Below are 20,345 nucleotides of genomic sequence, written 5' to 3'. Positions count from 1 at the left end.
TCTGCTGTATGCCACGTGACAAATGGGGAGAGACTGTCTTCTCTTAGAGAAGGGCCTCTCTGAGGCACAAATTCCGCCTCAGATGGCTGTCTTCCTGAAAAACGGAGGCAGGGTGGCACAGTGACTGGATAAGCCAAGTCTGATGGTGGCATCTGATGGACCATTACACAGCCATGAAAAAGAGACCATAACAGCACACAGCGTGGTTAAATCTCAGACGTAAGGCTGAGGTTTACAGCATGTCCATGTCCATTTCCTACGGTTTCACTTATGTCGTGATCACAGCCGGCAAACCCAGGCCGCAGTGAGGGAAGGCAGGTGAGGGGGTCCCCCTGAAGGAGGGCTAGTGGCTGGCTGAGGCCACTAGGGAACCATCTAGCAGGACTGAAACATTCTGTGTCTTGAACAGTGGACGCACATTTGTAAAAAGGCACCGAGGCGTACTTCTAATATTTTAGGGCATGTAGAGGATGGCTCCATTTGAACCCCAGCCCTGCCCCTGGTTTCTTTCAAAAGACTTTTTTTGATGTGGATCATTTCTTAAAAGCCTTTATTGAATTTGTTACAATCTTGCTTCTGTTTCATGTTTTGGTTTTTTGGCCGAGAGGCACGTGGGATCTCAGCTCCCCAACCAGGGATGGAAGCCCCACCCCTGCCCTGGGAGGCAGAGTCTTCTAGACCGCCAGAAGAGTGTCTGGCCTGATTGCTCTCGTCACTGGGGCTGAATCCCCACCCGCCTCAGCTTACCTGGCCCCCTTGGTGACACAGAGGAGTAGATGGTACCTGCCTCGCAGGTGCTTGTCAGCCACGTGGTACACAGGAGAGCTTGAGGCGCAGTGAATGAAGGGAGATGGGGAGGCCTTTGAAGTTCTTGAAAGCATGAGGGCCCCATGGAATGGTTCCACCCGGTTCTTTCCATCCCAGTTTGAAGACGAGGTGGGGTTTCGTGTCTATCAGATGCCTGGGCCCTGCCCTCCCATCCGGAAGCTGAACTTGAGGCTTGCAGATTCCAGACATCTCTCCACTTCTCTCCAGAAGGAAGACACGCGGGTGTGTGTGTATTTGCAGACCGCCATGCCAGTAGCCGGTCTGTAAGACTTGGAGCCTGCACGCTGTCCTGGGTCCTGGGTCTCGGGCGCCTGGCCTCATGGCAGGCTGCCTGGGAGGCAGGACCCAGCACTCCTTTCTGTCCTGTCTGGTGAAGGGAGACAGCTGTCTTAGCCGGGGCAGGGTCAGCAAAGAGCACAGCAGTCATGGTGGCTTTTTCCAGTGGTTCCACGTCGAACGAGACAGGATGGTAAACTGCCTTCTTTCCCTTGCTGGCATCTCTGGACCTGACTTAGCTGGATGGAATTTCTCACCTCTCATGCCCTGCGTCTGTGTGTGTCATCTCTGAATGAAGGGTGTGACCACCTGATTCTCCCCGTCATCATTAGCACACACGATTCATTGATCGGGCATCCAGTTACCGCCTGCATGTGTGTCTGCTGGGGGCCGCAGGGGCATGGGGGGCCCGCTGGAAAGTTTGCTAATCGCTGAATGTGTTACTCAAAGCGCAATCTGTAACTTTTCAAAGAAGGTCTTTCCTATAGGTGGTGCAAGCCGCCAGATGCGAAGTCCATCCAGCTTCAGCTTCCTCTTGGCGTTTCCTGCAGCCCCGAAAACACAGGGGCTTATGAGAGCGGAGGGATGGAGGGGAGGGGCGGGACCCCCAGAACCCCCTCCCTCCAGCTTCTTCCCACCTTCTTGCTGCACGTTGGGCCGCCAGGTTGTGGCAGCTTCACACTGTTGCCGTGGCGACAGACTGTGATGTCTCAAACCCAGGGCCCGGGCCTCTCACCACCTCAGGGTGTGAGCGGTGGGTCTGTCGCTTCAGACGGGTGGACCGCGGCTCCGGGGCCCAGCCACCGGCCCAAGGGCCGTCAGGCCTGCGGGCCGGATCCTGGCTCCTCCAAGCGCCCCGGCTCGCGCGGCCCCTCCCCCTCCTGAGGACAGATGCCTCCCGGAGCTTCCTGAGCTGGCTTTCTATTTCGGTCATTCTATTCTGCTTCCTGAAAATTCCACCAGCTTGTCGTCCTCGGCGGAGAGATGTTCTCTCGCTGTTCCTTTTTTCAAAAGCGATCTGTTGGCCGGTGGGTTGGTGCTGGCAGCGGTCTCAGACTTGGCCGTGTGTCCTTGAGGGTGAGCAGCGGGAGGGCAGGAGCTGGCAGAGAGCGCCTTGTGGCCTGAGTGAGGTTTTTAAATAATCGTTGACTCAATCCTGGGGCAAACGGAGGGATTATGAGTATTCCAGAAGAAAGGAATCTGTGTCTTCCGTTGTCTAGGCAGCCTACCTCCTCGTGGGGCTCCGGAGCAGTTCCTCTCCTGGGGACACCTCAGTTTTCTGTGTTGGGGTGAAGGCGTCACGATCCAGGAAATATTCCCTTTTGTGAGTTATGGGGCTGGAGGAGCTGGGCTGCCTGAGACCGAATCTGGTTTTGCTACTTAGCAGCTGTGTGATCTTGGGCAAATTAATCACCTTCTCTGAGCCCCACTTTCCTCATTTAGAAAATGAGGACACTATATCTTGCTTGGAAGGGCTCTTGTAAGACAAATGCTAGTTCTCTTGCCTGGAGAATCCCAGGGACGGGGGAGCCTGGTGGGCTGCCGTCTATGGGGTCGCACAGAGTCGGACACGACTGAAGTGACTTAGCAGTGTGTGTTAAATACGTACAGAGTGCTTCTTGGTATAAAGGGTAGAGCTGCGTTACAGAGAATCATTTTTGTTGTTGCAGTTGCCTTTGCTGTTCAGTCACTCAGTTATGTCCGACTCTTTGCAACCCCATGGACTGCAGCACACCAGGCCTTTCTGTCCTTCACCCTCTGGAGCTTGCTCAGACTCGTGTCCATGGAACTTGGTGTGTCACTAACACTTTAGTAAGAGTTAGTCGATCAGCTCCCAGGTAGCCCAGAAGAAGGACGAAGCGTGGAGCGGAAGGAATGTTGGAGGCATTCTTTACCTACTCCACATAGTTTCTGAAGGCTAGCAGAAAAAGAGAATTCAAAGTGCTGACCGATCCATTTTATTTTTATAAAGGATTCTTCCCTTTTTCTTTTTTAAAAGAAGTCCCTGGTGGGGGCTGGTGTGTGTCACACTTTAAGTTGTAAAATAAGGGAATGAAAACAAAGTGTTAGTCACTCAGTCCTGTCTTACTCGTTGTGAATATAGCTCAGGAGGCTCCTCTGTCCATGGAATTCGCCAGGATACAGGAGTGGGTTGCAGTTCCCTTCTCCAGAGGATCTTCCTGACCCCGGGATCAAACCAGGGCTCCTGCACTGTGGGCGGATCCTTTACCATCTGAGCCACCAGGGAAGCCAGACGAAAGCAGAGAAAGGGTAGAATTTTCAACTTAAATGATAGTTCCTTCCACAATAATAATACTAATTACCCAAAGGCCTCATTTGTTGAGCGTTTATTTTGTGCTTTGGGTTTCATGTGCGTGAGATGAAGTGTCAGGTGGGTATTCACCACCCTCCGCCCCTATTATACACGAGGACTCAGGACTGCAGGTCACACAGCCGGGGTGCAAGGCTGTGGAACGGGGGGCCTCTAACACTGTGTATTGACCGAGACCCGGCTCTCCATGGAGATGCCCTGCTGCGGTGGGGCTGGAGTGGCTGCCCCAGCCTTCTTGTCTTCCGGTTCCAGAGAGTGGCCAGAGGTCTCCCCAGACGTTCTTGGGGTGTGGGGTGAGCCCCTGAGAGCCTGATGGGAAAGGGAGGGTGGTGGTGATGTGGCCTCTCGGATGTCTGTTGCAGAAGCGGTTTACCTGCCAGGGCTCACAGGGAGCCGACGTCTCATTTCTGAGTCAGTTCAGGTGTGACTCATGGGCTGATGTTCCCAGCAGTGTTTGGGGCCTTGGCCGTGTGCAGGCCCCGGGGGGAGGCCCCGGAGCAGTTGGGCCTGGAGCAGGGGTTCCCAGCTGGAGGCGATTCTGCCTGGCAGGAGAAGTTTGGCAAGCCTCGGGTGCTTCTGCTTGTTCAAACTGGGCAAGGACTGGGGATGCTACAGACGTCTAGTGGGAGGAGGCCAGCATGCTGCTAAATATCCTGGAGCCTCCACAGCAAGGAATTTTCTAGCCCCAAATGTCAGTATCCTGGCCTGAAGAAGTCCATGGACTGTATAGTCCACGGGGTTGCAAAGAGTCAGACACGACTGAGCGACTTTCACTTCACTTAAATGTCAGTAGTCCTGAGGTTGAGAATCCCTGGTCTCAGGTCGGCGGGGTTCAAGTTGCAAGACCTCAGGCAAGTTAATTCACCTGTTTGAACCCAGTTATCTTATCTGTAAAAGGGGAGTAAACAGCGTCCATCTCACAGGTTGTGAGAATTAAGGAATGGACTACTTGTAAGGTACTTATATCAGAGCCTGCCATATAAATTCTCAATAAATGTTAGCTGCTGCTGCTGTTGTTATTACTGTTATTATTATCATTGACCTTAACCTGTCTTCAGAGAGCTCACAGTCTAGTAGGGAGACAGAGAAGTAAATCTGTACTTGATAGACTTCCCTACATGACTCCGTAAGTTCTGGCAACACTGCAGTCTGTAGTGTCTGAGCCAGCCTAGGGAAAATCAGGGAGGGCTTTCAGGCGGAGGTGGCCCGAGTGAAATCTTAATGAACAAAGAGTGGCTTCCTAGGAGAAGTGAGGACAGGAGGTATGGAAGGGTGTTCTGAGCTATGGGAATAGCACGTGCAAAGGCATGGAGACACAGAGGACCTAGAGCAACAACCTCTGAATCCCCCATCTCTGCTCCATCCTCTTTCTGAACACTGACGCATGGAGTGTGGGTCAGGTGCCTCCCACGGCATGTGGGGTGGTTTTATGCTCTCCTGTGGGCACTACATAAGAGCGCCATCCTCTTGGCAAAGCTGCTTCCCTCTAATCTCCTTAGAAGGAGTGAGGCCTCCATCAGGTGTCATTGTATCTTTAACGCCTTTCTTTCCTGACGTTTTGCCATTTCCTCCTCCCACTTCCGGCTTTGAAAAAATGTCGACTTTCTGGGGTCATGGAAATGTCCTACATCTTGATTGTGGTGATGGCTACCAGAGCATGGAACATTGGGCAAAACGCATGGAACATTGGGCAAAACTCATGGAACTCTACACTCAAAATCTGTATGTAGAAATGATGCCTTACTTATAAAAAATGAGCATCGAGGAGGAAAAAAAAGTGGGCCGGAGGCTGGGAGCCTTGGGCTAGCAACGGTGTCTCGCTTGAGTTTAGTAACTTTTATTTTGATTGTATTTTTACCCTCCCTTCTATTTATGGAGGTGACACTGATTTTCCATTTGTGGCAGCAGTGTAAAGTTTCCTTAAAAAAAAAAAAGTCATATGCGAATGAATTTAAATAGAAATATTAAGTAAATAATATTCACTGGTGGTACATGAATATAGCAAAGATCATGCAAGTGGTAAGAAAAGCAAGCTCTTTGGAAACCCTTCTGAGAGAATCGGGTGCTTCTGACATGAAACAAACTTGGCCCAGGGCTGCGTGGGCATGGCGCGGGCTGCGAGGGAGCTGTCTGCAAGGGTGGCAGCTGTTTACAGGGACACAGCGAAGAACCCTACCTACTGAAAGAAACAGCTGAACGATGAGCCTTTTGTCTGTGAGAACTACTGTCAAATGCCCAGGCGACTGGGAATTAAATAATTATAAATTACCTCCATATTCCTTGCTTGTGGGTAAACTTTCAAAATCCTGGGGAGAGAAAAGAAAAAGACACCCTACTGCTTGGATTAATTAAAACCAATGTAAATGCTTTAAATGCTTTTGCTCAGCAGAAACTGGCCTTTCTGTTTTTCATTGCTGCCCAAGAGTGTGAGTGATGTGTGTTTTTAAGTTTTCTGTGATTTTCACATCAGCCTGAGGAGGGTGTTTCTGCTAAGAGGTAGCTCGGTTTTTCTGATAAGGCTGGAATTTTTGCTAAGAGGCTTTCTGTATTTTTCTTTTGCAGACTGTTGTCAAATGTGGATTTGACCTGGATCTCTTCCTAGATTAAAAATCTATGCTCTCTTACCCCTCAGGAAGGGGAGTGTGTGTGTGTGCGCGCGCGTGCGTGCGTGCGTGCGTGTGTGTGTGTGTGTGTGTGTGTGTGTGTTTGCAGGCCCAAATGCAAGTTGATGATGAACTGCAGCTTTATAAGAATCTTAGACCCTACAGACTCTAGCTAGAAAAATGAAAAGATTTCAGAGCCAGAAGCAGCCGAGGAGACAGGCTGGGTTTAATATTGTCCTCTTCCAAATGAGGAGGCCGAAACCTAGAGCGGGTGGGGGACTTTTCCAAGGTCACGTGGCTAGAAAGTGGCAGAGAAGGACTGGAACTCAATTCCCTGCTTTTTCCAAACCAGGCGTCACTACTCGAGATCATCTCACATCACCCTGCTCCCCTTGGAATGAAATGAAACATGTCTTTTGAAAATTGTATTTCTACTCTCAACATAATACAGAAATAAGAGTCTCCTTTCTGCCTCTGCCCCTCATTATTAATACTTAGTTCTTCTCCTTGGAGGAGGAGGTCCCTGTTGCCTGAGACTTCCAGAGAAGAGCCTCTGCAGCCATCGGCTTTGTGTGTGTACACACACTCCCCCTCCGTTTCTGTCTTACGTGTACTAACACTGTCTGGTGGTCATTATATATCAATGCAAAAAGAACCTTTTCCACCCTTTTATAGCTGCATTATATCTCACTGTATGAATGACAGAATTTAACCCATCCCCAGCCAATGGACAGAAGGTTACTTCCAGTTCGGGGGGATTAAGAACAGGGCTGGACTAATTGGACTTATGAATGCGCCACATTGCACGCAGGAGTGTACCCGCAGGAGAGATTTCTGCAAGTGCCGTCACGGGGTTTCAAGTGTGCGCTTGTTTGGAATTTTGATACTACCAAATCACCCCCCTTGAGGTTCTGTCTGTCTGCCTTTTGGTTGGCATGTTAGCACCTTTGAGTAGCAGTTTAAATATTTCATACTTTATTCATTTATTCAGCCGACTGACAGTATTTTTGGAGGGCCTGCTTTGTGGGCGATCCCAGGCATTAGGGGTCCAGTGGGGGCTGGGAGCTGGGGGAGAGGCTGACATTATAAACAAGCACCTGGAGAATTACTGAATTAGAAGTGTGAGGAGTGCAGTGGAGCAGAGCAGGGAAGTGTGCGCGGGGTCTGATCTCGTCAAGAAGGTCAGAAAGACTTTCGGGAGTGCGTGACACTTTAGCAAAACTCCAGTGAAGGAGCGGCCTTAGTTACTGAGAGAAAGAGGGCTGGATGGAGTTGGGGAAGGGGCTGCTGAGCCAAGGGAACGGCAAGTGCAAAGGTCCTGAGGCAGAAAAGAGCTTGGCACTTTTTGAGAAGAACAGCCAGCTTGGCCAGAGTCCAGAGAGAGAGGAGAGGCTGGAGAGGCAGGCAGAGGCTCCGCCTGGCTGGCTAGTTGAGGTTATCCTTACCCCGGGAGCTGTGGAAAGTCATTTCTGGGCTCCCACCTGAGGAGGGGCAGCACCCGAATCCTGTAAGATGAGCTCAGCTAAACCAGACAGCACTTCCTCCAGGGTGGCCGGCCCAGAAGGGCGCAGAGGAGGAGGGGCATCCCCGTCATAGCCACCAATCCTGCTGTGACAGCACAAAAGCCAGCCACGGGCTCCGCGGGAACAAATGGGTGGCTTTGTTCCAATAAAGCTTTATGGACACACGCAACCAGCTTCGGGCCATGGGCTGGAGTTCGCCTGCCCCTTAGCAGGATGTGATTCTCTAAACAGATAAGATCTGATGTGACATGAGCTACTAACAGGGGTTAGTGGAGAAAAGGTGGCTGGGAATGATCTTTTTGATGGGCTGGTCACAGGAGCTGCGGACTGAGCAGGCGGGTGAAGGGCAGCAGCCAGGTGGAGGTCGGGGAGAGTTTCCAGGGAGAGGGAACTCCACAGCAAGAGCTGCCTGAAGAAAGGGGGCGAAGTCAGCAGGGCTGGTGCTGGGTCAGCCTGGAGAGTGGGGAGAGCGGGGTGGGGGACAGGCTGGGGCCAGCCCCTGCTGAGGGCTGGCCTGGGGACATCTCGGGGACAGCCTTTAAGCTGGATTTCACTTAACAGTGGACATTTTAATAGACGGCTGCATGGAGAGCAGACCAGAGAGGGCAAGTGTAGAAATGGGGAGACCAGGAAGGGGCAACTGGCTCAGTGGGAGACGGTGGCAGGAGGGGGCGGCACGTGAAGTAATTTTTTTGAGACTGTGTGTGTGTGTGTGTGTGTGTGTGTGTGTGTGTGTGTGTGTGTGTGTGTGTATGTGTTGAGGGGTCTCTGTTGACTCTGGGAGTTTGAAGGAGGGGCAGGATGGGGTGATGGAAACAAACAGCAGTTCCCTTGCTAATTTCACCCTCCAGCCCTGGGTTCTTCCCAGGTGGCAGCAGAAACCTGAGTTAGGCAGCCAGGATTAAAGAAAAAATCTGATCACTTTGTATCCACTGATTTTACTAGTTTGGGAATTCTGTAGTTATGGCTGTCTTTTGGGGGCGGAGTAGCTCATCTGTGGAATTTCCAGTCCTGTTCCTTCTGTATTTGGGTGACTCCTTTCCCCTCCCTGGACCTCAGTTTCCTCATCTGTAAAATGGCATGAGATGAGACACGGCTCGGGAGTCTGGGCTGGAAATGAAGCCGCTTTTTACTCGTGGGCACAAACATCTAGGATTTGAGCCCGGAGAGGGCTCCACAGCCTCCAGAGCTGGTGTGGCCACCCCCTTGCATTCCCATCACTGTATCACGAGGGTAGGATGATCAGACAGGCCTTGGTCAGTGTTTTTCGAACTGTGGGTCACGACCCACCTATGGGCCAGGAAATCTGTTTAATGAGTTATGACCAGCATTTAAACAAAGTAACCCCAGACAGGAGGATAGATAAGAGTGCATCGGGGTAAGTATTGTTTGGGGAAGCTTCTGTTTCAGTTGCCAGTGAGTATGATGGTGTGAGCCGAATTGTGAAATAGAAGGGCACCTCCTCTAAGGGACAGGAGTTTGGGAGCCCTCCGGCGGCCAGCCTTCCAGGTCTCTGGCTGAGGCTGCATGGCTGGGGCCAGCTATGCTGCTGCGCTAAACCCTCCCGGCTTCGGTCTCTGTTCAGGGAATCTGGGATCAAGTTGCCTCAATTTCCTTCTGTGAGAGAAGGCTCTAGCTTTGGGGTTTGGCGCGATGGGGATTTAAAAAAAAGAAAACAGGAGGCAAAACCCACCCTGTGATTGCTGTGCATCAGGAGTTGTGTTTTAGAGGCTTAAAAAGACCCCTCCTTCCCTCCTTCTCTTTCCAGAAGAACCGAGTGCGCATAAGGTGGCCAGCCCACCCTCCGGACTCTACCCCGATGATGTCCTGGACTATGGCCTCAAGCCATACAGCCCCCTGGCCAGTCTCTCTGGCGAGCCCCCCGGCCGGCTGCGAGAGCCCGATAGGGTGGGGCCCCAGAACTTTCTGAGCCCCGCCAAGCCACCGGGGGCCTCGGGCCTGAGCCCTCGGATCGAGATCACTCCATCCCACGAACTGATACAGGCAGGGGGGCCCTTCCGCGTGAGAGACATTGGCTTCCTGGGCGAGCAGCCGCCCCCGCCGGGGGTGGCGGCCAGCCCGAGGTTCACGCTGCCCGTGCCCGGCTTCGAGGGGTACCGCGAGCCGCTTTGCTTGAGCCCCGCTAGCAGCGGCTCCTCTGCCAGCTTCATTTCCGACACCTTCTCCCCCTACACCTCGCCCTGCGTCTCGCCCAACAACGGCGGGCCCGAGGACCTGTGTCCCCAGTTTCAAAACATCCCTGCTCATTATTCCCCCAGAACCTCGCCAATAATGTCACCTCGAACCGGCCTCGCTGAGGACAGCTGCCTGGGCCGCCACTCGCCCGTGCCCCGTCCGGCCTCCCGCTCCTCGTCGCCTGGTACCAAGCGGCGGCATTCGTGCGCCGGGGCCTCGGTTGCCCCGCTGCCCGGAGCCTCACCCCAGCGCTCGCGGAGCCCCTCGCCGCAGCCCCGGGACGACGGCGCCCCCGCCGGGTACCCCCCCTCGGCCGGCCCTGCCGCCCTCATGGATGCCTTGAACAGCCTCGCCGGCGACTCGCCCTGTGGGATCCCCCCCAAGATGTGGAAGACCAGCCCCGACCCGTCGCCGGTGTCCGCCGCCCCGCCCAAGGCCGGCCTGCCGCGGCACCTCTTCCCCGCCGTGGAGTTCCTGGGTCCCTGCGAACAGGAGGAGAGACGGAACTCGGCCCCCGAGTCCATCTTGCTGGTGCCGCCCACCTGGCCCAAGCAGCTGGTGCCCGCCATTCCTGTCTGCAGGTGAGTCCGGCTTTGGAAGGGATTTATTCCACGGTCTGGTTTTAAGAGGAGGTTTTCTGGTGATGAGCGTGGGACTGGGGCTGGGCTGGGCTGGGCTGGGCTGATTTTCAATCCTAGATCTTGAAATTGACTGCCAGATCTCGAAATTCTCTGGGGAAGAGAATCTCTGAACGGCAGTTTTCCCGTCTGTAAAGTGGGTATAAGGGTACCTGACTTCCTGGATGGCTGTTAGGAGGGTGCAGTCCTAGGGTGCCTGTGATTGCTCCTGAGGCGCCTGGCATGCTCATTCATTCACTTTTTTAACAAGTGTTTATCAAACACCCCCTGTGTGCCAGGCACTATCAACAGGCGTTGGGGTGAAAAGGGTGAACAGAATGGGAAAGATATTCTGCCTTCCTGGAGCTGACATGCTAGTAAGCACCAAGGTAGCCTCAGCACACGAAATTTACTATCTTTTTATAAGAAGAACTGAAGTTGGTAGGCATCTGCTGTGTGTTTCGATATTGCAGACAGTGATATAGAGGCCCTCTGGAAACGTGGGAGCCAGAATCTTCAAAGAGCTTCAAATCTTGGCAAACTGAAGTGTGCAGACTTGGGGTCTCCCAGTCTGGATCTGAGTCCTGGCTTTGCCCCTCACAGGCTGTGTGATCCTGGGCACACGTATCGCTGCCATTCTGCTATGCCCAGATCAGGCATCACTAGTCACGCAGGGCTCTCTCTCCTTGACCACCTTTTTGATGCTGTGCCCAAGGAAGACATTGCTAATCAATCAGAATCTTCATTCTCATTGAGCACCTCTCTGGGGCTGGGTTCATTACCTGTGAGGTGAGGATAATAACAGTACTGACCTCATTTATTTTTGTTAAGGATTAGGGGTGAGAATATATATCGAAGTCAACATAGAACCTACATAAGAAGGAGCTCATGAAAGAGACAGCTGTTATTGTTATCAGGGGGATCTTATCATTGTAGAGGAAGCACGTTGTTGCTTCCTTGTTGATGAGCTGGCTGCTAGGAGACAGCTCCCAATAGCTGTTAGAGTGATGATACTGGCGATCACAGTCACCAGCATGCCAGGATGCTTGCTGTGTGCCAGGCATGCTTCTGATACGCTCTCTCTCTGGATTATGTCAGGTAATTCTCCCCCAAACCTGGTTTGTTTATATATTTGTGTTCATTTCAATGATAAGGAAAATGAGGGGCACAGCATTTGGGAGCAGATACTATTTTATCAGGTGAAGAATCGAAGCCTTATGCTGTTACCATTACTCCAGTGGTTTTTAAAGTGTTACTTGCTTTTAGCAAATGCAAGTCTTTTTTTTTTTTTTTCAAATAAAATGTTGAATGTCAAAATCCCCCTACTCCCTTGCACCCCAGACCGAAATGGACTGAACTGAGCTTCTGGTCTGACGTGTCCTCCAGGGCAGGTTTTGAGAACCCTAGTGCCATCATAGGTCAGTGTCCCGTGAGAAAAGGAGTTTCTGGGTTTCATAGGGTTCAATGACTGCCTCTGTGGAGGGGCTACTCCCAGCTGTGGGCAGAACGTGCGGTCATTTCAAAGGCCATCTGGCCACAGAGCTCTGAGGCTCAAGTTTCCTGGAGCCAATCAAGAACAACAGCTGGTACAGGTTGAGAAACTGGGGCTCAGAGGGGTGAAGCGACACGCCCGTCAGTACCCAGCTAGATCATGACCAAGTTGGAAACCAGAATTTGAGATTCCTGACCCCTTGTTCTTTCTAATCAACTCCTGGATTGATCTCCAAAACATGACTTGTATCATGATTGGGAGTGAGGAGGAACATTAATGTAAGACACAATAGTGAGGCATTTATCTGAGACTTTGTTGTATATGAAACCCTTTCCTCTCTATTATATGGCTTGATCTGAGAGGTTCTGATGGGTTAGAGTCCTTCCGCCCCTTCCAAATGCCCAATCTGTGCCAGCCCGTGAGATATTTCCAAGAGTTTTCTATTCGATTGAGAGGATGGGTAATTCAGAGAAGTCTCATGATGGTATTTAGCTCAGGGAGTGTGGATAACTCCACAGGGGCTGAAGTTCAAGTGCAGAATGTCAGATTTGCTGCAGGGGTCTGAGTCTTAAGATTGTATCCCAGTTGTTCCAGAAGCAAAAATTTAGAAGTTGGTACTTAGGGATATTGCATTGAATCTTCTACTCACTGTATTTTTTGATTAATACAGAGGTGGAGTGATTTTTCTATAAGCCTTATTTTGCTAACTTTAAATAATTTTAAATTGAGAATGCGAGACTAAGAATATATGACATGAAGGGCACCCTGGTTGTAGGCAGAAGCTTGAAGGCATCTGGAACTGTAGCCAAGGTAGAAATGAAGGCACTTTGGACACCTTGAGATTTCAGGGTTAGAGGGACTTCAGGGGGCAGTGTCATTATAAAGAACGGCTGGAGATGTGCTTGCATGGTGAGGATGTAAGTATAAGCTGAGTTGTATGTTCAGGTTAAGCTGTAGCGCTGATGGAATTTGTGAGGTTTCCCCCCTCACCCCTTGGAATTGCTCTAATAGAGAAGGAATAGAATTGGCCTTATTGCAAATGCTTAATTAAGTCCAGTTGATAGTGTTAGCTTCTGGCAGTTCTGGACTTAGCAGGAAAGACTGTCCTGATTAGATTAATGTTTCCTCCTGCATGTGAAAAATCAGGACACAGTGACCCAGATTCACGCCTTTGCAGCTTCAAAGCTACTTTGAACACGCAAGGGCTCCGTGAAATAAAACTGTTTGTTCAGCCTTTCATTTATCCTTTGATTGTTCATCTGCCCACCCGCTGAATATTCATGGAAGACCAGACATTGCTCTAGACTTGTTCCATGAATTAAATATTTTCTTGGACCTATTTTAAATAAATTAGTACGATAAGACATAAGGTAGAGGTGTGGACGGCACAAGAGACTTAAATTGGAGCTTTGACTGTGTCTTCCTCTGTGATCTTGGGAAAATGTTTTTAGATTCTCTGGGGCTCTGAGAGCATGCTCTAGATATAGATTGTCAAGCCTTCAGTCATCTCTTCAATGACATAATTCCAAGCTCATGTCAAGTACCTGTTGTGTGTGCTGGGTAGGGTTGAGATTTTATAGTAAAATTAAACTTAATGTCTTGACCTCAAAGATCTTACAACTTTCAATATCATTAATAATATGGTCAGATTGTCTGACACTACCAATACCATTAATACAGATTGTCAACAGGAAGTAACATTTATTTGAAATATACATTACATGAAAAATAATTATAGCTGATATTTATTGAGCATTTATTGGGCTTAAGCTTCTTCTGTGATCTCAATGTCCCCACTTCATAGTTGAGGAAGCTAAGGCCTAGGGAGATGGAGGTATTTGCTCAAAGTCACACAGGTATTTGGAGATGGAGCTGGGACTTGAGCTTGGGTGTGTAACTCCAGCCATGCTCTTGACCTTCATTCCTCATTTAACTGTAGGGAATCTGAGTGGTTTGGCTCATCCATGCCAAAGCCGGACACCTCCCTGTGGTTAGATGTTCTACACTTGACCCGAGAAGTAATGACTATGACTGGGAAAGGCCTCTTCCTAAATATATTTTTAATTGAGATAATCAGACATAGAAATAAGAGCTGGAAAAACACTTCGAATGCCACTTAGTCCCTTTGTGGTTTAGGAGACTGAGAGTGAAGGAGTTGAAGCTGCTTTTAAAGTCACACGGCAGGTTAGTGACCCAGTTGGGGCCCCTGATTTCGGTAACAGAGTTCCTTGGGCCACACTTACTCCTTTGGGGGGAAAAAAAAACCATCCTGTAAGGGCTATCCGTTAGAGGTGGGGGGGGGGGATATTTTTCAAAATTCCCAGAGGAAAAGAAGTTGCAGCCTTAGAAACATGCTAGAACTAACATGTCATGAAATAAGCTTCAGAAATTGAGATGTCAGTCATACTGTCTTCACCAAGGTGGAAGAGAAAACAGAGGAGGGGAAAGATCTCTGCCTCCTGAAGAGCCCCGCCGGTCATGTCTCAGGAACATGTGCCTCCCAGCCGCAGGCATCTTAGCCGCGGGCGGGTGGGTGGTTTTCAGGGAAGGGGCCGTTTGCGTTTATTGTGCGGGGGCGCCGGCGGGGGGCTCACTGCGCACGTGACCGCTCTGTCTGCTCTTCCTTCCAGCATCCCAGTGACCGCCTCCCTCCCTCCGCTGGAGTGGCCGCTCTCCCACCAGTCAGGCGCCTACGAGCTGCGGATCGAGGTGCAGCCCAAGCCACACCACCGAGCGCACTACGAGACGGAGGGCAGCCGCGGGGCTGTCAAGGCCCCGACGGGCGGCCACCCTGTCGTTCAGGTATGGACTTGCGCTCCCTTCCTCCCGTGTCCTCGGGGGCCACTGGGCCGCTCGCTGCTGCGGAGCTGTTGTTTGGTGCTTATTAGACCGAGCTGCGTGTCTCCGCTTCCTATTCCTCCAAGGGGTGGGAAGTCTCAGATTGAGTGTCAGAAGCTAATAAAGCCACTCAGAAGCCAGGAAAAAAGTCTTCCTGAGCTGGATAGGGGTCGAAGTGATATTCATGCTCCCTCTTCTTCCTTCTCTTTCTGATTGAGAAACTACTGTAGTTTAGTGGAGGTGTTTGGATTGAAGGTTTCTGAAGCCATCGTTTTGTGTTTATATTTTAGGTGAGAGTCCATTAAGGAAAATCAGCATATTGAAAAGTGGGAAAAAGTTAAAACTATACACAGTCCAACTACCTAGAATAATTTTTTTTTTTACCATTTTGATATGTTTCCTGTTGCTTGTTTTCTGTTCACAAACATGGCAATGTCTATCAGTGTACATTTATATACTTGATGTCACAGTAGCTTGTACTTTGATTTTTTTTTCTCTTTACATTATACCCAGAGTATTTCCTACTGTTTTTTCCTTAATCATTATCTTTTACCTCTGTGGCTTTTGATTTAACCTCAGATATTTATTTAAAAATAAGTAGAGAATTTTTTTTTTAAATTTCCCTCCAAAATGATCAGAGTTAAAGTGTTCTTAATTATATAGTCTGGTTAACCAGGAACTGATGACTGGTGCCTACCTGCCAACTCAATTAACCAGCCCTTTAATACATTTAAATTAATTTAACTCTTTTAAAAGAAATTTGGCTTAAAGTGAAGGCAAAGTATTTAAAAGTATTAAGTGAGGGAAAGTATGAAGTGAGGGCGAAATACTTACCAGCGTATTCTATGATAAGAATCTGATGGTGCATCAGAACCTTTGAGAGTAGTGTTAAAAATGCAGATTCTTGGGCATCTCCTGAAGCTGTATGAAACAAGTACAGTTCAGACAGAAAACAAACATACAAACCCTAAACCCTAAAATTTCCACAGGTAGCTTTGAGTGTGTACACCTGGTTAAGGACTTTAGTGATACTAGTTGGAACTTCTAAATCCTGGTAATTGTTTTTTCTAAATCTAACATCACCATTTTGGGTGGATTTGTTTTCTATTCATTGCTTTTCATTTACCGCATGGTATGTTTTGCTCTCTGCACGTCTAGTGATTGCTGGCTGTGTGGTGATACTGGGGCGGTGAAGTGTGCTGGGCGTTGTAGAGACTCTCGATTTTGCTGTCTTCCTCTGCAGGTAGTTCAGTTGCTGGCTAGTAACTGTGAACTTTCACCGGTTTGATTTTACTCTTTGTTACGGGGGACCTGTGCAAAGCCTGAGGTGTTCCCCATGCCCTTCAACTTCGTAGGGTTAGCCAGTAAAGTCCGTCTTTTGTGGATCTGGTCGAGGCTTGGTTTTAAGTTCTTACTCACAGTTTCTGTTTGTTTATCTGTTTTGGCTACGCTGGGCCTTCGTTGCTGCCGGCGGGCTTTCTTCTCCAGTTGCAGAGAGCGGGGCTGCTCTCGAGCTGCGGTGCTCGGGGGTTTCCTTGCTGTGGCTTCCCTTGTGGCGGAGCGTGGGTTCCCTGGCATGTGGGTTGCATTAGGTGAGGCGTGAGGGCCCAGTAGTTGGGGCTCCAGGGTTCTCGAGTGGGGGCTCAGCAGCTGTGGGATGGGCTAGTTGCCCCAAGGCGTGTGGGGTCTGCCCAGACCAGGGGTCGAGCCTGTGTCCTCTTGAAAGGCAGATTCTCCACCTCTGGATAGCCAGGGAAGTCTCAGACTTGGTTTTAGACTGTGTAAGGGTGGGTCCAAAGTAGGCTTTACTCAAAGGCATGACCTCATTCTTAAGGCCTAGTCTTTTCGGATGCTTTTTGGGGAGGTCAATCCTCTCTGATGGGCTAGAATTCTGATATTCCAGCTCTGCTGAACCTCCAGCTTCTCTGTTTCCCTTTTTACCCTATAGCTGCCTCTTTCTGATAAACCCTGCACATTTCCCCTGTGATTACCCAGCCCAGCCCTTGGTCACAGACTTGGGGAACCCCCTTCCCAGCCCCTTCCCCCTCTCTAATGCTTTACCCACAGATTCTAGATGCTTCCACAGCCTGGGACTCTGAACCCTGCCGCCACCCCTTGCTCAGCAGGACCACTGTGTTCTGTTTGAACTCCACGCTCTGCATGTGGGAGGGAAAGTGTCCCCAGGCAGAGAGCTGCAGGGAACCTGTGTTCACCTGATGCGTCTCCTTTCCGTCATGGACCATGGTTGTATGCTGCCTGCTGTCTAATACCTGAAAGCAGTTGGCTTATTCTTTCCTGGGTTGAAATGGCACATCCATCTTTATCCTTTCATGACCGTCGATCGCAAATATATTCAGCATTGTTTTAACTTTTTATTTTATATTGGAATGTGGCCGATTAACAATGTTGTGATAGTTTCAGGTGGACATCGAAGGGGCTCAGCCACACATATCCACGTGCCCTTTCTCCTCTAACCAACCCCCGCCCCCCCGCCCGCCCCGAAAGCAGTTGACTTATAAACTTTTGTCATATTTTGTAGTTGTTTTTGATGGCAGGGCTGGTCTCATATTATTTGCTCCATCATGTTTGAAAATTGATTTTTGGAAAAGAAAATCTTCATATCGTCATCAAGTGAGGCTTATCTACTCTAGGATGAGAACCTCCTGGCCTGGAGCTGGTGGCAGGGTATGTTGGAGTCAAAGCCTTTGGCTGTAATGGAGAGAGAAACTCATTGAAAGGCAGTGAGCAAAGGGGGAGTGTATGAGGAGCCTACTGGAATTACATATAATCAGGTCAGGAGATTCAGCTCCGGAAGAACCTGGGCTGGTGGTCACGAGTCCCAAGATTTTTTTCTCTGCTCAGTCAATCCAGTCAACAGGTGGACACGTCCTGCAGGAATCTGCTGAGCACCTGCCCTTTGCCATCTGCTTAATGCTGAGGTTCAGTAAAGACTGAGAGAGAAGCTATGGTCTTCTTCTCTATGGAGCTCACGATCTGGGGGTATAAAGTTGCTGACTTAAATGATCACGAAAACAATTACGTTGCAAACTGTGGCAAGTGGCAGGAAGGAAGCGTGCACGAGGCTCTGGGCGCATAAGTCAGTGTAGACGGGGGAAGGTTTCCCTGGTGAGATTTCCTCAAAGACGAGACCAGCGCTGAGGATGCGTGGTGGGAACAGTAGGTGCAAATGCCCGGGGGCAGAAGGGAGCAAACTGTGGCAGAGGAACTTGAGGAAGCCAACGTAACTGGACTGGGAAGGGCCAGGGGGCGGGAGTGTGGGTGGCCTGGTCAACCAGTGGGGAGGATTTGGCTTTCATCCTGGCACAGGCAAAGCAGGGGAGAAGCAAGAAGAAGAGCTGGGGGGCTGTGTCCCCGGTGTCTGTCCTCGAGGGGCTACGTGGTGCCTTTGCTCTCTGATTCTTCAGCAAGCCTGTGTGGAGCACTGCTCTGTCCCAGGCACGGTTCTAGATTCTGGGGTATGGTATGAGCGAAACAGCCAGAAACCCTCACCCCCATGAACTCACAGTTTAGCAAGATGATGCAAATAATAGTTAACACTTAGCGAGCACTTATCTCATGTCACACCCTTTCCAAGTGAGGATCTGTGTTAAGTTAAATTTATTTAATCCTCACAAAAGCCTTAGGAAGTAGTTACAGTTAGGTCAAGGAGATGTCAAGGACCTTATTCAAGGTCATAGCTCTCGAATGGTGGACTTAGAATTTGGACTCTGGTGTCTGGCTTTGCCTGCTAGACAACTTTTCTCATATTCCACATCTCTCTGCAAACCAACTTTCCCTGCCTCCTCGTTCTCACCAGACAGAGAAGACCTGGTGGAAAGATGCCCGCACCTCCTGCCTGTCAGATTTCCTATGCTGTCTTAATTCTAGTCCCTCACCAGCTCATTGGAGTCCGAATCCTGACCTTTAGGGAGATCCTAATTGGCTCTGATTAGGAAGGGTGCCGCCCACTGTCCAGTTAGGTCAGACCATGTGGAGTGCAAGGCTCTGCTCACCCATTCATCAAGGGCTGGGGCCATGGAAAGTTCCAGAAAAGAAAGTAGACTGTAGACACAGTTCTGAAGATGTCCTCTACACTGTGCCTGGCATTCCCGCTTCTCTCTTTTTTTGGCTGCACGTGCAACACGCAGGATCGTAAGTTCCCTGACCGGGAGTCACACCTGCGTCCTCCCCCCGCCCCCCCCAACAGCGGAGCCACTGCACCTCCAGGGAAGGCCAGCTGCCCCTCTTCTGGTTTGAAAACCCAATGTATGACTTAAAAGTTTATAGCCACATCCTCAAAAGACACAAAGTGAAGCCTTTCTTTCTTTTTTTTTTTTAAATCATTTGAATAGATCAGGTTTTCTTCAAAATGAAATGTGCTAACCCCTGATTTGTTTTAGCTTAGGAAGTCATTAAAAAAAAAAAACAAAAAACCCTCTTTGAAAAATGACAAGAAGAGGGGGCTTTAAGAAGACAAGGACTCTCAACCTTTAAGGAGGTGTGAAAACCTCTGTCAAAGCCTGGAGGATTGCCCTTCCAATCCTGGAAGAGCCCTGCTTCCTGTCCTGCCTAGGAGCTCCTGCCGGTTTCTCTCCTGATCTCTGCCTCTCTCTCCATCTGTGTCTATTTCTGTACTGTGCCCTGGCTCTCTCTTCTCCCTCTCAGTGACTGGCTCCCACCCTTCTCTTTATTTACCACCTATAAACCTTCACTTTTTCTGTATGCCTAGTGGTTTTATGCGCTTCTTTATATGAAAATAAAATGAGTACACGACCATTTCTTTCGCTTTGTTTAAATATAAAATTGCAAATCTTAAGCATATGCCACGTTCAGCTGTTTTTGTTTTTTGTTTTTTTTTTCTTTTGTCTTTTCTTTCTCTTGAATGTCAGTTGGTCTGGGAAGAAAGTCTGCTCCAAACTTTAAATGCTTTTCAGATCTCATGACTCATTCGCTCGGTGAATATTTTGTCGAGGACCTGCTGTGTGCCTGGCAGCGCGCCAGGCGCTGGTAAAGTACTGATGGGTGTGAGATGGATGAGGTCTGGGCCCTGGTGGCACTCGAGGGGCTGGGCAGGGCATGCCAGGCAGACCAGGATGGTTTGGTGTGACTGTCGCTGAGATGTGGGTGGGTCAGGCAGGCCAGGTGAGGCCATCTGGGATTATACCTGGACTCCAAGGTAGACTGACAGCCGATTGGGAGTTCATCTGCTGGACGTGCAGTTGGGGGTGACTGCTGAGACAGAACGAGCTGTGCCAAGCAGCCGCGACTCGGGTGACCTGCGTTAGACGGGGGATCTCTCTGTGAAGCTGACTTGTCACCTGGGGCCTGGAGCAGGTGATTGAGCCAGCAAGAAGAGGAGTATTGCCCATCCTCTCTCTCTCTCTTTTGGTGTGATGGGCGGGGGGAGTATTCCGTGTACAGGACACTGCTCCTGAGGCAGGGAAGAACTTCTGAGGACCCGAAGGAAGGCCGGTGTCACTTGACTAGCCTGGAGGATGATGGTTGGCGGGACTCATAAGCCAAGATGAGGAACCAGGGCTTTATTTCAGGGCAAGGGGAAGGGAGTGGTGAGTTTTGAGCAGGGAAGGAAGGCGATTCTGATTGAATACTTGGGGATCGCTCGGGCTTCCCTCTAAGGAG

At 50.1% G+C, this 20,345-nt stretch overlaps 1 protein-coding gene across 4 annotated transcripts in view; it reads left to right on the top strand.

The window, feature by feature from the left end:
• The window catches only part of NFATC2 (nuclear factor of activated T cells 2), a 156,153-nt gene that overhangs the window by 26,171 nt on the left and 109,637 nt on the right, over nt 1–20,345 (top strand). For 3 of the 4 annotated variants that reach the window (XM_069548831.1, XM_069548829.1, XM_069548830.1), the window contains exons 2-3: nt 9,331–10,339; nt 14,498–14,669. In XM_069548831.1, the coding sequence (XP_069404932.1) occupies nt 9,331–10,339; nt 14,498–14,669 (1,181 nt within the window). The remainder of the gene's footprint in view (nt 1–9,330; nt 10,340–14,497; nt 14,670–20,345) is intronic. The other variant, XM_069548832.1, reaches the window with a different exon arrangement.

Source organism: Ovis canadensis, chromosome 13, assembly GCF_042477335.2.
Source record: "Ovis canadensis isolate MfBH-ARS-UI-01 breed Bighorn chromosome 13, ARS-UI_OviCan_v2, whole genome shotgun sequence".
Taxonomy (NCBI): Eukaryota; Metazoa; Chordata; class Mammalia; order Artiodactyla; family Bovidae; genus Ovis; species Ovis canadensis.
This window is presented reverse-complemented; position numbering and strand designations above follow the sequence as displayed.